We start from the raw sequence: 20,528 nt of genomic DNA on the forward strand, positions 1-20,528 counted from the left end.
GTGTGTGTGTGTGTGTGTGTGTGTGTGTGTGTGTGTGTGTGTGTGTGGTGAACTGATTATAATTTCACACTCTTCTTAATGAACTTTTTGCTTACTTATCTCACTTCAAAGCCATTCAACAAAAGAGAAAGTGCTCACCCCAGTATCTTGCCCCTTTTCGTTTAGCAGGGGGATGAGTTTGTATGGCAGCGATCTGCTCTGGTCACCAATCAGGTCCTTCAGGGCTACAGTGGCCGTGCCAATTAACCTGCAGGTGAAAGAAAGTGCACAGTAACCTAAGTGAGAGGCATGCTTCCACTAACTCAGTGGACCTACCCATTCCCTTTCTATTCGTCTGTTATCATGAAAATCACTCATCATGAAATGAATTTTGGAATTTTGGCAATAAACATCACTTTTCCAGAACAAGTAGTCATTTCAAGAGTCTATGGTACCTATGAAATTTCAAGTCATGAATGAGATGACCCATGAATGGTCATGGGTCATCAGACAAAGACTGAATAGCACCCCTCAGAATCCGAGAGAAAAGTAGGACAAAATTTTTGATCAAAATTGCCCACTGTAAAATGCCCCCCCACCCCCACCGCCTCAGGGAGACCTTCTGCAAGTATAAACAGGTTGCTAGTTTACTGATGAGGCCAACTTACTAACCTGTATACTCAGGAGCAGAATTCAAAAGTTGGATGGGTGTCCTTTTCCCTCAACCTAGGCCCGGAGGGATTATGTTCAACCTCTACCACTTACCCAGCTACCCCTCAGTGCACATAACCTAACAGTACAGAGGCACACATGTGTCCCTGCTCACCACAGTCAGGCCCCTAAAGGCACAGACTGTTGCTTTTTCTATTCACTACTCTCACCCCACTGCTTGGAACAGAGTTCATTTATTCATAGATATTTACTGAATGAAGGAAAGAATAAATAAGTCTATATACATTAAGAATGAACACCCAAAACATTTTTGTAGTTAGGGCACATGGTCAAAAAAAATTTACTGAACACACAACCCCTGAGAGTTAGTGAATACAAAAATGTGACCTGCAGAATATAGTTCTGTACATTGGGGGTTATAATGGACAACACGGTATGAGATTGGGTGAATTGAGGAAGTTCCCTTTGTGAAATGCAATGAAAAAGCAAAGAAAGCCCAGAGATGTGCTCTCAGTATGGACACCGAAAACAGAAAAGAGAAACAGGAAGAATTTTAAAATATTTAAAAATTAAAAATTATTTACTTATACCTTGCCTACATTTGCAGTGACTGATACTAATAAATGGCAGATATGATAGCATGAATATCATTAGCATAAAAATAGAAAACTAAGCATCAAATCCTCAAAGTGATAGAAGAGATTCCTTATATCAAAAAACCCAGGGTGACGGGGGCGCCTGGGTGGCTCAGTTGGTTAAGCGACTGCCTTCGGCTCAGGTCATGATCCTGGAGTCCCGGGATCGAGTCCCGCATCGGGCTCCCTGCTCGGCAGGGAGTCTGCTTCTCCCTCTGACCATCCCCCACATGCTCTCTCTCTCTCTCATTCTCTCTCTGTCAAATAAATAAATAAAATCTTTAAAAAAAAAAAAACAACCCAGGGTGAAGAAACCATAGTTGAGCATAAAACATAACTCTGGGCTTTTGGGCAAAAGTAATAATCAGGAGAGTTCATCTTGCAGGGGAACTATTCCTTTTATTTTCACATGTAGTAGTTTCTTTAAAAATCAGGAATGAAAACTGATGTTAACGTGCGAACGCTTACTTTGGTTTTTTGTTGTTTCTTCGTTTTTTTTAAGGATTTTATTTATTTGACAGAGAGAGAGCACAAGTAGGCAGAACAGCAGGGAGAGGGAGAGGAAGAAGCAGGCTCTCCACGGAGCAGGGAGCCTGACGTGGGCCTCGATCCCAGGACCCACGAACGCTTACTTTGAACTGACGTTTATCTGTATTCTCCTGCCCCCCCCCTCAAATCTCAGAAATGGAACTAGATTGTAGATCTGGGGTCAGTCACTCAACCACATACATCCATGGACTTGACAATATGAACAAGTGACTTCACTTTCTGTGAATAGGCATATTATATGGCAAAAGACCAGAAAATTGCTATGGCACCCTGTTTCACCCAATCTACCCAATGGCATGAAATGCTGCACATAGTTTCTTGGAAGAAGGCACGTTCTTGGACAGAACACCACATAAGATGCTCAACAACCGTGATGGATTCTCATCTCTTCTCATATCTCAAATAGAGCCAGTTACTGGCAATGGAAAGGACAAATTCTGCCTCCAGAGGGTGAAGAGTGAACACCTTTTAGGTCAATACAGGAATTGAGTCTCTCAGTCAATGCTGAGAATTGATGGAGCCTTTATAGAGTAATTTCTCACATGAGTATGTGCACTCACTAAGTTTGCTAAATTTTTTTAAACTGGGTATGTTTTCTCCTCACTTGGATTTTAATTCCCCTGACATATTGAGGACAAGAGTCTACTACACATGGCTTCATCGCCACCAGATGAAACAAGTACACCTCCCACACAAAGCGAGAGTCCCTGGCAAAATCTCTTCCACGTCTCCCTCAGCCCCACATGATATGAGCTTGATGAGCATTTCTTCCCAAGTTTTTAAAAATAGCATAGTAAGCCATGAGGTTGGCTAATTGAGTTTTTAGGACGAAATGGGAAAACTACAATTTCAAAAGTCATCTGACTGGTATTAAATGTCTAAATGGTACTCGCCTTGAAAGACATGGAAACACACTGGATTTTATTCCTCACAGTTCCATAATTCATAACCTAACTGTACGATTAAAATAACATTGTACACTGGACATGTACAGATTTGCTTTTGCTGAAGCCAAGATGACCTGAAACTCTTATCAGCAATAAATACTTCTTAGGAGAAAACAAAGTATAGCATGTTGGGACGATACTGAAAGAGGGCTGGCCTGGGGTTGGACCAGCATTTATCAACCTTGGCACTACTGACATTTTGAACTGGACAATTGTTTGGGGGGCTGCGCTGGGCTTTGTCCAATGTTCAGCAGCATCCTTGGCCTCAATGCACTGGCCTGTCTACACCTTCCCAATTGTGTCCTGGTGGGCAAAACGGCCCCAGGTTGAGAAACACTGGGTTAGACAGTTTCTGTTCTTGTCCTAACTTGGTGTCCCAACTTCCCTCAAGCCTCAGCTATGTCACCCAACTCTCTGAGCCTACTTCGCTATCTGTAAATGAGTGGCTTGAAGTAAATAATTTCTTAGACCCTTCTCAGCTATTAAAGTCTGTAGCGAGGCTCGTACATGTGATGTTTTCTACATAGATCTATTTAGGAAACCATCTCATGTTAAATATTTCTTTTCTCTTAAAGTCCTTGTTCATTGATTTAGGAAAAAATAGATCTTAAAATACGTCCATGTTGGACAATCCAGAATACTATGCAGGGTTTCTGCCTTCAAGCTTATTGGCCTATAATCTCGTGGGTCAAGCTTAAATTCATATGGTGTCAGGGGAAAGGTTAGGCCAATAACAGAAATGCGGACTACGTGTAAGACAGTAGGGAGCGGTGCCTTGTGCTAAATGGGGAGAACAGGATCACCTGGGACATGAAGCCCATCCACTGGCCCTTCCTGGCCCGGAATGGTTTTACAGCCTCCATTCTGATGCAACCACTGTCTGCAGCTCCCCCCCGCCCCCGGAGGCCGTGAGAGGTTGGCAACAGAGAACAGACCAGGAATGGAGTAAAAGAAAAGCAACCTACTTTAACCCAAACCTCAATTCCTTCTTTCAGAAACCCTTAGTCCCATTTCTTAAGATTTACTTTTTTCATCATAAAATTCTGATGCTTTGATGTTTGTATGTGGGGGAGATGGTTTAAAAGTAAATTTCACTTTCTTTTTTCAGAAGTAAAGATACTGTGTTTAGATGAAAGCCTGGAAAGATTTTAACCACCCCCCCCCCCCCCCCCCCGCAAAATATTTTTAACAGCTAGGTTGAGTTGAAGAAAAATGCATGCAGCTACAACGTCTAAGGGGTTTCACTGTAAATTGGAGGAAACACCCCCTATGGGCAAGTCTGAGCGCTGCAGGACTCCGAGGGTCCTGCCAGCCTGGTGTAGGCTGTTCTCATGACCCGGCCTCCTACGCAGGGGACAAGAACAGTGTAGCCGGACCACAGACCAGTTTCCTTTAAAGGAGGTGACACTAAACCAAAAAGCCCTTTTTCTTTCACATTACTAACGCTATAAATATGCTAAATATCTATAGTGGGACAGTACTGCGCATGCTTCGCCCTGAATCTGCATGGGAAACTAAGAGTCTCCCCATGGACTCCACCCAACACTAAAACAGATGGACCACGTCTCAGAAGGAAAGTTTACAGTGAAAGAATCTCAAGGCCCTTTAGCTCTCCAGCTTTACTTGCAGAATTAATAAGCTGCAGATGTATTCTGAAGTGAAGAAAAGCCCCGTCCTGCTCTTATCCCTTAACAGTTCTTGAACATCTAAATAGTGTTGAGTAGGGTCTCCATGCGACATGGAACTAATTCTGAGCAGTGGAACTGTGAACCAGTCAACTTAGTCATGCAAGGGTTGGTTAAGAAGTTCTTTAACTTGTTAAAACAAAGTCTAGTATGTTTAAAAAAGAGAAAAGGGAAACATTCTCCCTGTTAGCATAGACACAAACGTTAACAACCACATGTCACTGTGGTGAGTAAGGGCTTTGCTGGCCGAGTTCTTAATCATGAGAGCTCACATATATCAAGCTGTTCCGTACAGCAGGGACACAGCCCACATGGATTACTGGAGGAGGGTTTACTGGAAATTCCTTCATGAAGGGAAGGAAAAATACGTTGGACTCTGGAAATTAAATCACATGTTGTGCTGTTTTTGCCTTTACAGACTGCAGCGTGTCTCAACTTTCCATGCTCTGCGAGAGCGTAACAATCCCCAGCTGGGCTGAGGACAAATACTTCTCCGAGCTGCTCCCAGGTTCCCTGTAGAAACCCTGAAAGGGCCAGTCATGCCCACCCTTTGAAGCCAGCTGAGTTCTGTCGTTTCAACCAGACCAGGCTGGTGTGGCCTTGGGGTTCCCTGGCTGGGCCCCATCGCCCGTCCCCACACTTCTTCCCCAGGGCCAGTATCATTCAAGTTCTTCCCCTGCCCCACCCCCACCCGCACCCCCAGCTGAGCCCAAAGGTGGGAGAGCCGGGCTTATGCCTTGCTCATGACCAGATGAGTGGGAGAAGCTGGGGCAACCATGACAGCAAATCCTATCACAGGAAGCCGTTTGTAAGCCAAACCCCCCTCAAAGAGCATCTCTGCGTCTCCCATCAACTTCACCAGTGGGGAACCCTCCTGAGTCTCCCAGGCGGCCCACCCTGGCCCTTTGGATTAGCTCATCCATCGTTTCTGAGATCATGGTTCCCCAGACCTCCCCGTGGCAGAACCACTAGGGCAGTCACAGATTCCTAGGACCCTGAGTCAGACTTTGTCTTTAGCTCATTCTTATACCCAGGAAGTTTGAGAAACAATGGTCTAAAACAGTGATTCTCAGTGGCAGCGGGGGGGAAAAGCAGAGGGATGGGTGGAGGAAAGGGGGGGCAGGGTAGGAAAGGCAGCCGGCAAAGCTAGATCCAGAGAGAGGGAGATGTGTCGTTTTTAAAAGTACATTCAATACGATAACACAGGTTTACATTTGAAAAACGGGCAGAGAAATCCAATTATTTAATAGGACAAAGTAGTAAACAAAACTCGAATAAAATCTACTCGTTAAGCCTACTTATCTGTACCTTTCCTGTGGCTTCGCCTCCTCACTCCACACCAGGATTGTCAGAGAGTCTTGGGGCCTTTGCCCTGTTCATCAAATGGTGGCTCCCAAGCTTGGCTGGGTACCAGCCCCTCTGGGGTAGGACTGTGCTCTGTACTTTTCACAAACTCCCGTTCCTGGGTTTTGGAATCACTGACCTAGTCTGGAGGCTGTAGCAGGTTTTGCAGGATTCAGGGCCGGCAACAACTTCCTTTTTTCCAGTCCCTCCCAACCCTGCTGCCTGCAACAAATGGCGTCACTTCAACCAGAGAAGGAGCAGAGTAGAAGCCAAGGCCTTTGCACCCAAAGCTCTCCCGATCAGGGAGGCACCTGGGCTGGAGTCAGGCACTTTGTGGCCGCGAGGAGCGGGTTAGCTAGCCTAATGCCTGGCATGCAGGTGAGGCTCGGTAATTACTTCTGGGATAAATGACTTTAACCTGCTGTTTAGCTATTTTCACCTGACCAATTCTCCTGCTTTTTCAGTCCTCAAGGATCTGAATCTGTGCTTGCCTCTTTCTTTCTTTCTCTTTCTTCCTTTCTTCCTTTCTTCCTTTCTTCCTTCCTTTCTTTCTTTCTTTCTTTCTTTCTTTCTTTCTTTCTTTCTTTCTTTCCTTCCTTCCTTCCTTCCTTTGTCTCTCTCTCTCTCTCCATTCCTTCCTTCATTCCTTTTTCTTTCTTCCTTCCTTCCTTCTCTTTTCATTCATTCATCAAGAACTTGGACCCAGCAAGGTGAGGGAGACAGAATAACAGTGATTGAGAACTTGGAGCTAGGCAGAGCAGACTAATTCAGACTCACCCTTGTACTAGAGGCCGTATACAGGTTGTTGTACTTCTCTGAGCCTCAGTTTCCTTGTCTGTAAAATGGGGATTATGGCAGCTACTACCTAACAGTATTGTAAGGATGATGTGGTAAGTGCTTAACAGTTACTTTTTATTATTTCAAAGACACTCTTCTAGAAAAAGGGATCCAAAACAAGCATGTGACACCAGGCCAGGGAAAGCTGGTATGAACTCATGCACAGCCTAAATCACAGGAAGGGGCCATCTGTGCAGGGATTTGGGTAGGCAGGCAGGAATGAACAGGTAAGAAACCCTTTAAGTACCCACATCCATTTCTGTTATGCAAAGTTCTTAAAACTTTCTCTTATGTACATGAAACAGCTCCCTCCCCAACTCCAATGCTGTATATACCAAGAATCTGTTTGGAAAACAATTTTTATTTTCAGGATTAGACCAGAAGTAAATTTCAGCTGTAACTGAATTCTCATAAAACCCAATTGGTGGAATCTGAATAAAGTTTTTAAAGCCATAGGTTTCATAAGATGTTTCACTATAAAACAGACCCCAAAACAATTCCTTACATAAAAACCCTATTTAACCAGCACACACACACACACACACACACCTCGTCATTTTCTCCTCCTTTCTCCCGCTTTATTTTTCTTCATCATTACTGACCACCATCTGATGTTGGTGTTCCCTCCACTCAGATGCAAGCCCTGTGAACGGCATGGAGTACGCCCAGTGCCTGGAGCAGTGTCTGGTACACGTAGGCATTAGTACTCATTTGCCGAATGAATACATTAATTGATACATCACTGAAGATAGTCCCATAACCTTGCAAATGACTTCCAAGTTGTAAAGCTTCCTCTCCTAAGAGATGGTCCTCCAAGTGCAGTTAGAAGACACTTACAGCCCTTGGGGCACCTGGGTGGCTCAGTCGGTAAAGCAGCTGCCTTCAGCTCGGGTCATGATCCCGGAGTCCCAGGATCGAGCCCAGCGCCGGGCTCCCTGCTCAGCGGAGAGCCTACTTCTTTCTCCCTCTGCTTCTCTCTCTCTCAAATAAATAAATAAATAAATAGAAGACACTTATAGCTCTTGTCATTATGAAATGCCTTTCTCTTTCAAGTCTCTCTGGATCTTTCTACAGGCCTGTGGGCCACCTTTACATACTCATGAGATGTTGACGGATGCCAGCAGGCTTGTGGCAGCTACTTAACTGGCCCTCCCACACCCTGGGGTTCAGCCTTTCCAGCACCCGGACTCAGCCCAGCCCAGGCCAGTTTTGATCTTTTCATAGCTCTGCTGCTCTACTGAAAATATGGAACTAAAGAGAACCGAACCGAGAATGCCATGCCATAGTAACGTCGGCTTCTAGTTAGTTGTCCACGCAGCCTGTGAAGCTGCTCCAGTGGGCTGTCCATCCCTCTTCACCAACCACAGTGGAAAAGGAAAGGTGGTGACTTCACCTACACAGATCCCACTATCTCGTTTACATGTGGCAGTGTCAGAAGTGAGAGTCTCATTGCTAGGAGAAATCCAAGTATTAAAAGACTGAAGACAAGGTCTTTTGTATACCAGGAAATGAAAATTTCTCATAAGCCATACCATACCTCTCCACGAAATTAATTTCATTCCAAACCACCGTCTCTGTTTTCTCTAATAAAAAAGAAAAACAAAAAACCCCCAAAAGCCATAAACCTTCGCTCAGGGAGTTAGTATATTTCACAACCCAAGCTTGTCTTTTTTCTTTTTCTAATTCTGTAGCCCCCAGTACCACTCTGGGTGTATGTGTGTGGGTAGCTCGAGACTCCCACCTGCATGATCCCAACTCCGGAAGACAACTGGGACCTGCCTGACTCCCCCTCCCTGAACTGCGGCCTGGGAACACTCTCTAAGCATTAAACTGGGCACTCACAGGGCTCACTTCATTTACCTCCCCTTTCTCCGCAGTCACTGTCCCATGTTGCTGGTGTTCAATATCTGAAACCATGGTTATATATGTTTTCTGTAGTTTTTTGGTGTATCAGGTGAGTGAATAGATCTGGTCCCTGTTATTTTATCTTAGTGGAAGCAGAATGTCCAAACTATGGTCACATTAAGGCCTGGAGGGGTTAAGTCACTTGCCTGAGGTCACCACTAGTCACCAGTAGAGCTGAGTCTCTAAGCAGTCTCTGTCTGCCTCCCGAATCTCAGCTTTCAAGCACTATGATCTGCTACCTTCCTCTGAGCTCAGGGGTAAGCTCCATATCTCTCTACAAAAAGGCAGGAACTTTGGGACAGGCGTTTGTTTCCCTTGTGATCTGACCCCTTTGTGTTCTGACTCCTTTGCAGTTTAAACCCAAGTTGGAACCAGAGGGCTGTCCAGAGAGCTGAGCTGGACAGATTCCACATCAATGGCCTATTACGAGGTGGGCTAACTGTCCAATGCAAGATACTTTAGATTTCATTCATGTATTAGTATCATGAACTTGTTAATTCTTTCAATAAACACTTACTGAGAGCTTATTATATGCTAGGCACTGTGCTAAACGCTGGTGTTACAGCAGTGAACAAGACAGATGTGGAGCTCACTGTCTAGTAGGGGAGGGCCAAGTGAATAACCAAATAGATAAGAACATGTCAGATGGTGGTGAACTGAGCGAGATAAAGCAGGAATGTGGACCAGCCACACCTCTGAGTACTTATCTAAAACCCAACACAAATGTCCACATGCCCAGCTGGACTCCCTCCACCACTCCCAGGCCCATATGAGCTCGCTAACAAGAAGGGCTCTCAGGAAACAAGGCAGGGTGATGAGCAACAGTAGGGTCTGCTCTAGGGTGGGTGGTCCCTGATGCCAAGGCCGAATGACAACATTTCAGGGAAAGAGTCTTCCATGCAGAGGGAACAGTAAATACAAAAGCCCTAACTGGTAACTCTTTTCCTCCTTAGCATGCATGCAAGCACAAGCATGCACACCGCACGCGCATGAGCGCACACACACTCACACACACACACACACACACACGCTAATCTGAAATCTTGTAAACACCTCTCATTCCTACATTGCCAGTCTCCTAAAGCTGATTCTTCTTTAGGAAATCAGGTGGAGTGACAGTTGGGCCAGGATGCCAAGGGATCAGGGTCCCAGCCTCAAATCTCATCTCCACTTCTCAAAGTCATTGTGAAGATCACATGAGATGAGATATACTTTCCAAATTTATCTTGTCCATTGTAGAACATGAGCATAAGTGACTTACTCTTCAAGAGTATAAAAATGCCTGCTTAAAACTGTTAAGTAGGGAGGAATTACCAATATTCTGATGACTGTTCTTAATTTTTTTTGCAAAATTAGAAAGAAAAATGACTTCCATTCCAGCCGACAGTTAATCAGTAATTCCACCTACACTTGGGTTCCTACAGGTGGTTTGAGGTTTTCAGTATAATGTAAAAGTCAAGAACACAGGCCTGGACATAAATGCTGACTCTGACACATACCTACTATGTGACCTTGAGCAGAATACTAAGCCTCTCTGGGGAAAAATAGGACCTGCTTCAGAGGGTGTCTGCAATTAAGTGGATAATGCCTTCAAAGGGCTTGGCCTAGCCCTCGGCACTCCCTAAGTCCTCGCTCGGTGATAGCTGAATTGCCTGTCTGCAGAGAGAACTCTTATTCTTCAGCGGCTGGGAAAAGCCTTCTACTCTGACATTTCAGCTAAAAATATTTCATTTTCATCACATGACCGAGCGGCACTTCTGGCTCTTCTCTCACCCTCATTCAGCCTGGAGGGCTGGTTGGAGGACTCTGAAGTGGGGAAGGACAGAGTCTGCGCTGAACGGCCCAGCCAGCTCCCAGCGCCCGGGAAGGATGTTGCTGATGCATCACTGCATTGCATGTAGGGACCGGCTCTGGCAGTCCGCCCTGGGTGTGGGCAGGGGCGTGCAGGCAAACCTGTTTGTTCCCAGGCCCAGAGCAGCAGATGCAGAGTGAGAGCTGTGTTTGCACAACCAGTTTCCATGGCAACAGCAACATCAATAGGGAAGACATTCCGTAAGCTGATAGAAAAACTCTGCCCCCTACCCTGTACTTACTACCAGGGGAAAGGAAGTTCCCACACTGAGCAGTGAGCAGATCCCTGAAGGCCAAATCTTTAGTAAAAAAAGCCAAGAAAAAAAACCTGGGGCCAAAATACACAAATAGTTTGGACAAACATACAGCGTATTCCCAGATTCCTGCAATGTACTTACAGGCAAATTTGACCAAGGTATATGCATTGTTTACTTGGTGGCAATAAGGTCAAAGTTCACAGTTCCTGAGGCGAAGCATGAGGCTTAGTACCATAAGCCCACAGACAACACTGGCATTATCATCCATACTGTTCATCCCAAAGCCAACTCAGGGTTGGCTTTCACCGGAAGATGGTGACCAATGACGCAGCAACATTTGTAGGACACAGAACTAATCTTCCAATTAAAAAGACTTCCCCCGGGGACCCTGCCATAAGGGCCTAAAATTCCCATTTTGTTCACTTCTTCAGATGAGTCACCAGTGGCCTCAGTCCCCAGATCACTGTTCTTGGGAAGTTAACACAATATCAACTATTAGTGTCCATCCCACTGTCACCTGGGTTTTTAATATATCGATTACATATTGAAGTGATGATAAGCTGTATATACTGAGTTAAACAGAATTCAGAGTAATTCAGAGTAATTCAGCTCCTCAGAAAGCTCCTTTCAACCAGCAAGCCCTTGAAGGACTGAGAACGCGACAGATAAGTGCTGTTGGGAAAAGACTTGGCACAGATCCGGCACAGAAGGCAGGCCGGAGTGAGTACGCTGGTGGGAGCCCTGGGACATAAATACGGACACTGGGTGCCTGGGGGACTTCAGGGGGAGGGGGACCCCCCAGAAGAAGGGGAGGGAAAGGCTGAAAGAGTATGGAACACCAGCTTCATATGTACCTTTTCCTGGCCTAAAAATTCCCGTCATAATAATGCCACAGTAACGACTGGCTCCTCTGGTCATTATGCTCAGCACACAGCATAACACCAAGGACAACGTATCTCAGCAAGATGCATGGAGCCCCAAACATTAGAAGGACCCTCTTCTATCAGAACCCACCATAGTTTCTTTGTTCGAATGTAGGAAGAAATTGTCAGGATCAGAGAGACTGCGCATCAACTCTGTCTCCAGAAAGGCACACCGAACCCCCAGAATGAGTGCCAAGCTGAGCCGTCGGGTGGGGACTTGTCCTCTTCCCATGACTGCTGTCATCCAAGGGCCCCACTGTGTTTTCAACAGGTGTAAAATGAATATATAATGGTCTCCCAGGATTGTTTTCCCTACTTCCTAACTGGTTGCTGCATCCAGTCTCTATACACAAAGCCTGAATGATTCTTTTAAAATATAGGTTAGATCATCCTCAACCCCCCTTAATGGATTCCCATTCTACTAGGAATGAAATCCAAAGCCTGAGCCGTGGCTCACAAAGCCATACATGCTGGGGCTTTCCTGATCTCATCTCCTAGCCCATACCAGCTTCTCCTGCTCTTTGTGCTCCAGCCTCACTGGCCTCCTTGGTGTTTCTCCGACACCCCACATCCACTCCTGCCTTCTCTCTGCCTGCAATATTCTTTCCCCCAGATAGCTGCATGGCCCATTCCTTCACTTTATTTAGGTCTCTGCTTAATTGTCACCTCATCATCACCTCATATAACACTGGATCATCCCCCCATTATCAGTCACTCTCTATCCTTCCACTCCGCTTTATTTTTCTTCATGGGCTATACCATGTAAGTTTCCTCCTTATCTTAGATCACGCCATAGCACCTGACCCATTATATAGTTCTTCATATATTTGCTTGTTTTCTGACCCTACTCAAGCACATTGCCTTCAAAAAAGCAAGGATTTTGTGTGAAACATAGACGAGAGCTCCATGGCCAGGCTTTGCCGCCACACTGAAATAGAAGAGGCATAAAATGATGAAGGCTTGAACCAGGCTGGTGGCTATGGCCAAGAGTAAGAAACACATGGCACAAACAATGGAAAGGAAGAGAAAATAAGATTTGGCAACAGATTGGATAGGTTATAAAAGGAAGACCCACGGGCGCCTGGGTGGCTCAGTTGGTTAAGCGACTGCCTTCGGCTCAGGTCATGATCCCAGAGTCCTGGGATCGAGTCCCGCATCGGGCTCCCGGCTCAGCGGGGAGCCTGCTTCTCCCTCTGACCCTATCCCCTCTCATGCTGTTTCTCGCTCTCTCTCTCAAATAAATAAATAAATAAAATCTTTAAAAAAAAAAAAAAAAAGGAAGACCCAGAGAGACCTAAGGTTCTGAGCCCAGTGGTCTGGAACTGTGCTGTCCAATATGGTGGCAAGGAGCACTGGAAACGTGGCTAGTCTGGATTGACATGTGCTGCAAGTGGTAAAGACACACTGGATTTCAAAGACGTTGTAAGAAAAAAAATGCATGTAAAATGTCTCAATGATTTTTAATATATTGATTACATATTGAAGTGATAATAAGCTGTATATACTGAGTTAAACAGAATATATTATTAAAACTAATTCCACCTGTCTCTTTTGTTTTTTAATGTGGCTACTAGAAAATTTTAAATTACATATGCAGACTGCACTATATTTCTATTGGAGAGAGTGGTCCAGATATAAATAGTGATACCATTTGTAGAAAGAAGGGAGCAAAGAAGAAAAGGGGCTATTTATTTTCTAATTTAAAATCAATTAATTAACATATAATGTATTACTCGTTTCGGAGGTAGAGGTCAGTGATTCGTCAGTCTTATATAACACCCAGTGCTCATTACATCACGTGCCCACCTTAATGTCCATTACCCAGTTGCCCCATCCCCCCACCTCCCACCCTTCCAGCAACCCTCAGTTTGTTTCCTATGATTAAGAGTCTCATGGTTTATTTCCCTCTCTGATTTTGTCTTCTTTTATTTTTTCCTCTCTTCCCCTATGATCCTCTTTTGTTTCTTAAATTCCACATATGAGTGAGATCATATAATAATTGTCTTTCTCTGATTGACTTATTTAGCTTAGTGTAATACCCTCCAGTTCCATCCATGTCATTGCAAATGGCAAGATCTCATTTTTTTAAGGCTGAGTAGTATTCCATTGTGTGTATATATATATTCCATTGTGTGTGTGTGTATATATATATATATATATATGTGTGTGTGTATATATATATATATATATATATGTATATATACCACATCTTCTTTATCCATTCATCTGTTCATGGACATCTGGGCTCCTTTCATAGTTTGGCTATTGTGGGCATTGCTACTATAAACATTAGGTGTAGGTGCCCCTTCAGATCACTACATTTGTATCTTTGGGGTAAATACCCAGTAGGGCAATTGCTGGGTCACAGGGTAGCTCTATTTTCAACTTTTTGAGGAACCTCCTTATTGTTTTCCAGAGTGGCTGCACCAGCTTGCATTCCCACCAACAGTGTAAGAGGGTTCCCCTTTCTCCGCATCCCCACCAACATCTGTCGTTTCCTGACTTATTAATTTTAGTCGTTGTGGCTGGTGTGAGGTGGTATCTCATTGTGGTTTTGATTTGTATTTCCCTGATACCGAGTGATGTTGAGCATTTTTTCATGTGTTTGTTGTCTTCTTTGGAGAAATGTCTGTTCATGTCTTCTGCCCATTTCTTGATTGGATTCTTTGTTCTTTGGGTGTTGAGTTTGATAAGTTCTTTATAGATTTTGGATACCAGTCCTTTATCTGATAAGACATTTGCAAATATCTTTTCCCATTCTGTCGGTTGTCTTTTGGTTTTGTCAACTGTTTCCTTTGCTGTGCAAAAGCTTTTTATCTTGATGAAGTCCCACTAATTCATTTTTGCCTTTGTTCCCCTTGCCTTTGGAGACATGTCTAGCAAGAAGTTGCTGCAGCTGAGGTTGAAGAGGTTGCTACCTGTGTTCTCCTCTAGGATTTTGATGGATTCTTATCTCACATTGAGGTCTTTCATCCATTTTGAGTCTATTTTTGTGTATGGTGTAAGGAAATGGTCCAGTTTCATGCTTCTGCATGTGGCTGTCCAATTTTCCCAACAACATTTGCAGAGGAGACTGTCTTTTTTTCCATTGGATATTCTTTCCTGCTTTGTCGAAGATTAGTTGACCATAGAGTTGAGAGTTCATTTCTGGGTTCTCTATTCTATTCCATTGATCTGTGTCTGTTTTTGTGCCAGTACCACACTGTCTTGATAATTACAGCTTTGTAATAGAGCTGGAAGTCCGGAATTGTGATGCCACCAGCTTTGGCTTTCTTTTTTAACATTCTTTTGGCTATTCGGGGTCTCTTATGGTTCCATACAAATTTTAGGATTATTTGTTCCCGCTCTGTGAAAAAAGTTGGTGGTATTTTGATAGGGATTGCATTGAATATGTAGCTTGCTCTAGGTAGCATTGACACCTTCACAATATTTATTCTTCCAACCCATGAGCATGGAACGTTTTTCCATTTCTTTGTGTCTTCCTCGATTTCTTTCATGAGTGTTCCATAGTTCTCTGAGTACAGATCCTTTGCCTCTTTGGTTAGGTTTATTCCTAGGTATCTTATGGTTTTGGGTGCAATTGTAAATGGGATTGACTCCTTAATTTCTCTTTTTTCTGTCTCATTGTTAGTGTATAGAAATGTAACTGATTTCTGTGCATTGATTTTATATCCTGCCACTTTACTGACTTCCTGTATGAGTTCTAGTAATTTTGGGGTGGAGTCTTTTGGGCTTTCCACATAGAGTATCATGTCATCTGTGAAGAGTGAGAGTTTGACTTCTTTGCCAATTTGGATGTCTTTTATTTCTTTTTGTTGTCTGATTGCTGAGGTTAGGACTTCTAGTACTATGTTGAACAACAATGGTGATAGTAGACCTCCCTGCCATGTTCCTGATCTTAGGGGAAAAGCTCTCAGTTTTTCCCCATTGAGAATGATATTTGCTGTGGGCTTTTCGTAGATGGCTCTTATGATATTGAGGTCTGTTCCCTCTATCCCTATGCTGTGAAGAGTTTTAATCAAGGAAGGATGCTGTACTTTGTCAGATGCTTTTTCTGCATCTATTGAGAGGATCATATGGTTCTTGTCCTTTCTTTTATTAATGTAGTGTATCTCACTGATTTGCAGATGTTGAACCACCCTTGTAGCCCAGGAATAAATCCCACTTGGTCGTGGTGAATAATCCTTTTAAAGTACTGTTGGATCTTATTGGCTAGTATCTTGGTGAGAATTTTTGCATCAGTGTTCATCAGGGATATTGTCTGTAATTCTCCTTTTTGGTGGGGTCTTTCAGCTAATGCTGGCCTCATGGAAAGAGTTCGGAAGTTTTCCTTCCATTTCTATTTTTGAAACAGCTTCAGAAGAATAGGTATTAATTCTTCTTTAAACGTTTGGTAGAATTCCCCTAGGAGGCCATCTGGCCCTGGACTCGGGTTTGCTGGGAGATTTTTGATTACTGCTGCAATATCCTTGCTGGTTATGGGTCTGTTCAGGTCTTCTATTTCTTCCTGGTTCAGTTTTGGTAGTTTATACATCTCTAGGAATGCATCCATTTCTTCCAAATTGCCTAATTTGTTGGCATACAGTTGCTCACAATATGTTCTTATAATTATTTGTATTTCTTCAATGTTGGTTGTGGTCTCTCCTCTTTCACTCATGATTTTATTTATTTGGGTCCTTTCTCTTTTCTTTTTGATAAGTCTGGCCAAGGGTTTATCAATCTAATGAATTTTTTCAAAGAACCAGCTCCTAGTTTCGTTGATCTGTTCTACTGTTCTTTTGGTTTCTATTTCATTGATTTCTGTTCTAATCTTTATTAATTCTCTTCTCCTGCTGAGTTTAGGCTTTTATTTGCTGTTCTTTCTCCAGCTCCTTTAGGTGTAATGTTAGGTTGTGTATGTGAGACCTTTCTTGTTTCTTGAGAAAGGCTTGTATTGCTATATACTTCCCTCTTAGGACTGCCTTTGCTGCATCCCAAAGGTTTTGAACTGTTCTGCTTTCATTTTCATTTGTTTCCATGAATTTTTAAAATTCTTCTTTAATTTCCTGGTTGACCCGTTCATTCTTTAGTAGGATGCTCTTTAGCCTCCATGTAGTTGAGTTCTTTCCAAATTTCCTCTTGTGATTGAGTTTCATTTCAAAACATTGTGGTCTGATAATATGCAGGGAATGATCCCAATCTTTTGGTACTGGTTGAGACCTGATTGTGACCCAGTATGTGATCGATTCTGGACAGTGTTCCATGTGCACTTGAGAAGAATGTGTATTCTGCTGCTTTAGGATGAAATGCTCTGAATCTATCTGTGAAGTCCATCTGGTCCAGTGTGTCATTCAAAGCCCTTGTTTCCCTGTTGATCTTCTGCTTAGATGATCTGTCCATTGTAGTGAGTGGGATGTTAAAGTCCCCTACTATTATTGTATTATTATCAATGTGTTTCTTTAATTTGGTTATTAATTGGTTTATATAATTGGCTGCTCCCATGTTAGGGGCATAAATATTTACAATTGTTAGACCTTCTTGTTGGATAGACACTATAATTATGATACAGTGTCTTTCCTCATCTCTTATTACAATCTTTGGTTTAAAATCTAATTTGTCTGATGTAAGGATTGCCACCCCAGCTTTCTTCTGATGTCCATTGGCATGACAAATGGTTTTCCACCCCCTCACTTTAAATCTGGAGGTGTCTTTCGGTCTAAAATGAGTCTCTTGCAGACAGCATATCGATGGGTCTTGCTTTTTTATCCAATCTGATACCCTGTGTCTTTTGATTAGGGAATTTAGCCCATTTACATTCAGAGTAACTATTGAAAGATATTAATTTAGTGCCACTGTATTACCTGTAAAGTCACTGTTTCTATATATTGTCTCTGTTTCTTTCTGGTCTATGTTACTTTTGGGCTCTCTCTTAGCTTAAAAGATCCCTTTTAATATTTCTTGCAGGGCTGGTTTTGTGATCAAAAGTTCTTTAGTTTCTGTTTGTCCTGGAAGCTTTTTATCTCTTCTTCTATTTTGAATGACATCCTAGCTAGATAAAGTCTTCTTAGCTGCATATTTTTCTCATTTAGCACCCTGAATATATCATGTCAGTCCTTTCTGGCCTGCCAGGTCTCTGTGGATAGGTCTTCTGCCAGTCTAATGTTTCTATACTTGTAGGTTACGGACCCCTTGTCCCAAGTTGCCTTCAGGGTTTTCTCTTTGTTCCTGAGATTTGCAAGTTTCACTGTTATATGTCGGGGTGTTGACCTATTTTTATTGATTTTGAGGAGGGTTCTCTGTTCCTCCTGGACTTGAATGCCTGTTTCCTTCCCCAGATTAGGGAAGTTCTCTGCTTTAATTTGCTCAAATATACCTTCTCCTCCCCCCCTTTCCTCTTCTTCCAGGATCCCAATTATTCTAATATTGTTTCACTTTATGCTATCACTTATCTCTCGAATTCTCCCCTGAGATCCAGTAGTTGTTTATCTCTCTTTTTCTCAGCTTCTTTATTCTCCATCATTTTGTCTTCTATATCACTAATTCTCTCTTCTGCCTCACTTATCCTAGCAGTTAGAGCCTCCATTTTTTATTGCATCTCATTAATAGCCTTTTTTATTTTGAATTGATTAGATTTAAGTTCTTCTATTTCTCCAGAAAGGGAAATGTTCTCTGGTGTCCTTTAGGCTTTTTTCAAGTCTAGCTAATATCTTTATAATCATTATTCTGAACTCTAGTTCTGACATTTTACTTATATCCATACTGATTAGGTCACTGGCAGTCAGTACTGCCTCTTATTCTCTTTTTTGAGGTGAGTTTTTCTGTCCTGTCATTCTTGCAGAAAGTGGTCACTTTTCTATTTGTAGAGTTGCAGCTATTCTTTTAGGTCTCCGGTTGAGTTCACAGGTGTTCAGAATGATTTGATAGCTATCTAGCTGAATTCCTGGGACCAGACGAAATTAAGGTCTCCTACTCCTCCACCATCTTGGACTATCCTCAGAAAGGGACTATTATTAGTAACATATTAGAGGCTACAGTGAGGTTTGACCACACACTTCCCCAAAATTTTGTGATTTGGGAGATAAAACTGCCCTCTGGGAATTGGGTGGGGACAGATAATAGTATCATTGGTTCAAAGCTGAGATACCCCACATAACCTTTAAAGCTACAATGATTTTCAGTCCAGTATAGTGGGATCAGAACCTACCAGAGTGTATTCATATAGCTTAAGAAAAAAAAGCATCAGTCACAAGGGTAACTGGTCAACAATGGAACATGGGAAAAAGGATCTCATCAAAGGTGAACATGCATAGTACCTAGCAAAGCATTGTCTAGGGGGTAAATGTCTGTCCAGGCTCTCTTAGCCTGACGCCACTAAGTAGAAGACCCCAGTCACTAGGGTGACCATCTAATTTACTGTCCAAACCAAGCCACTGTTGACAGCAAAAGAAGTATTATTAGTAATTGTGTTGAGACAATAAACCAGGACTGTCCCAAGCAAATCAGGGCATATGGTCACTGTACCTCAACTAATTCTTTCTAGTTTATCCCTCTCATTGCAGCCTTCTGATTTACCAAATGTGCCTTAGGCTAAGACATACATTTTTAAATGTACTGACATTATTAAAAACTTGGATGCTTCCTACATGGATATGGGCATTTAATACGAGGCTTCTTCGTAACCCCCAAACCTGTTATTAATTGAATAATACATCTTATGGTCAATGACATCTTATAATCAAGGATATACAGTAATTTGGCTTTCCATGCAGTATGACACAAAGGAGAATTCATTGATCAGGATGCCCTCCCACCAGGCATTTATTTCCCCTGGAAATGAACAAATAAGTAACCTGGTTTTAAGCATTAGTTTCTTGTAAGCTTGGTTAGTTTGAATTGGTAACCTAAGACTGGTTTCTGAGGCTATAAGGCCAAAGTCCAAATCAAGGACTGGGGTGAATTTACTGGGGTCATTCTGTCCCATAGAGACCTGTTTCAGATGTTCCCCAGCTTTACTCAGGGGACAACCCTCAATGCCACCATGGGCACCATAATGACCCTTCCCCATTTGAAACTGGTAGGGGTAACAGGGATATGGCTTACGTCTGTTGAGTTTAAAAGGCCCATAAGATGTTAAAATGGAAGTGGGGCTGCAAGTAGAACTTGAATGAGATGAGTATGGTCACACATAATCAGAAGAAGAAATGATTTTGCTTCTATCTAATATAGCTACAGTTCAGATAAACCATCAGAGGTAGGAAGTGACTATATGCAGTTAACAAAGATGTTTCAGGAATGTTAGATAGCATTCACAGGAAGTGCCAAATTGTATACACTAATGGTGGATTAGTGTTTGCAGACTCTTAGGAACACAATAGCCCCCCACCCTTTCTCCATAGGGATATGTGCCAAAACCCCTAGTGGATGCCTAAAACCACAGATAGTTCCAAACCCTATATATACTATGTTTTTTCTCATACATACATACATACATACCTATGATAAAGTTTATTTTATAAATTAGACATAGTAAGAGATTAACAACAATAACTAATAATAAAATAGAATAATTATAACAATATACTGTAATAAGTTATGTGAATATGGTTTCTCTCCCTCTCAAAATACCTTATTGTAACTCATCCTTCTTGTGATGATGTGAGATGACAAAATGCCTATGTGATGAGATGAAGTAAGGTGAAAAAATGACGTAAGCATTGTGACATAGTGTTAGGCTACTACTGACCTTCTGATAATATTTCAGAAGGAGGATCATCTGCTTCTGGACCTCAGTTGACCATGAGTAACTGAAATCGCAGGTAAGAGGGGACTACTGTACAGAAGTTTGGGAAAAGGCACTGTGAGAAATTAACCACATCTGATATTGGCTCAGAAGGTTGTGGGGGGGGTGAGAGATGGAATTGATGCACAATTATATTGAAAATATTACAAAAATGTTATTAACGAT

General features: G+C 42.7%; 1 protein-coding gene across 2 annotated transcripts in view; it reads right to left on the reverse strand.

The window, feature by feature from the left end:
- MYOF (myoferlin) overlaps positions 1-20,528 on the reverse strand; it is a 152,592-nt gene that overhangs the window by 108,428 nt on the left and 23,636 nt on the right. For both annotated transcript variants that reach the window (XM_021699796.1, XM_021699795.1), the window contains exon 4: positions 139-247. In XM_021699796.1, coding sequence (XP_021555471.1) covers positions 139-247 — 109 coding nt within the window. The remainder of the gene's footprint in view (positions 1-138; positions 248-20,528) is intronic.

This window comes from Neomonachus schauinslandi, chromosome 6, assembly GCF_002201575.2.
Source record: "Neomonachus schauinslandi chromosome 6, ASM220157v2, whole genome shotgun sequence".
Taxonomy (NCBI): domain Eukaryota; kingdom Metazoa; phylum Chordata; class Mammalia; order Carnivora; family Phocidae; genus Neomonachus; species Neomonachus schauinslandi.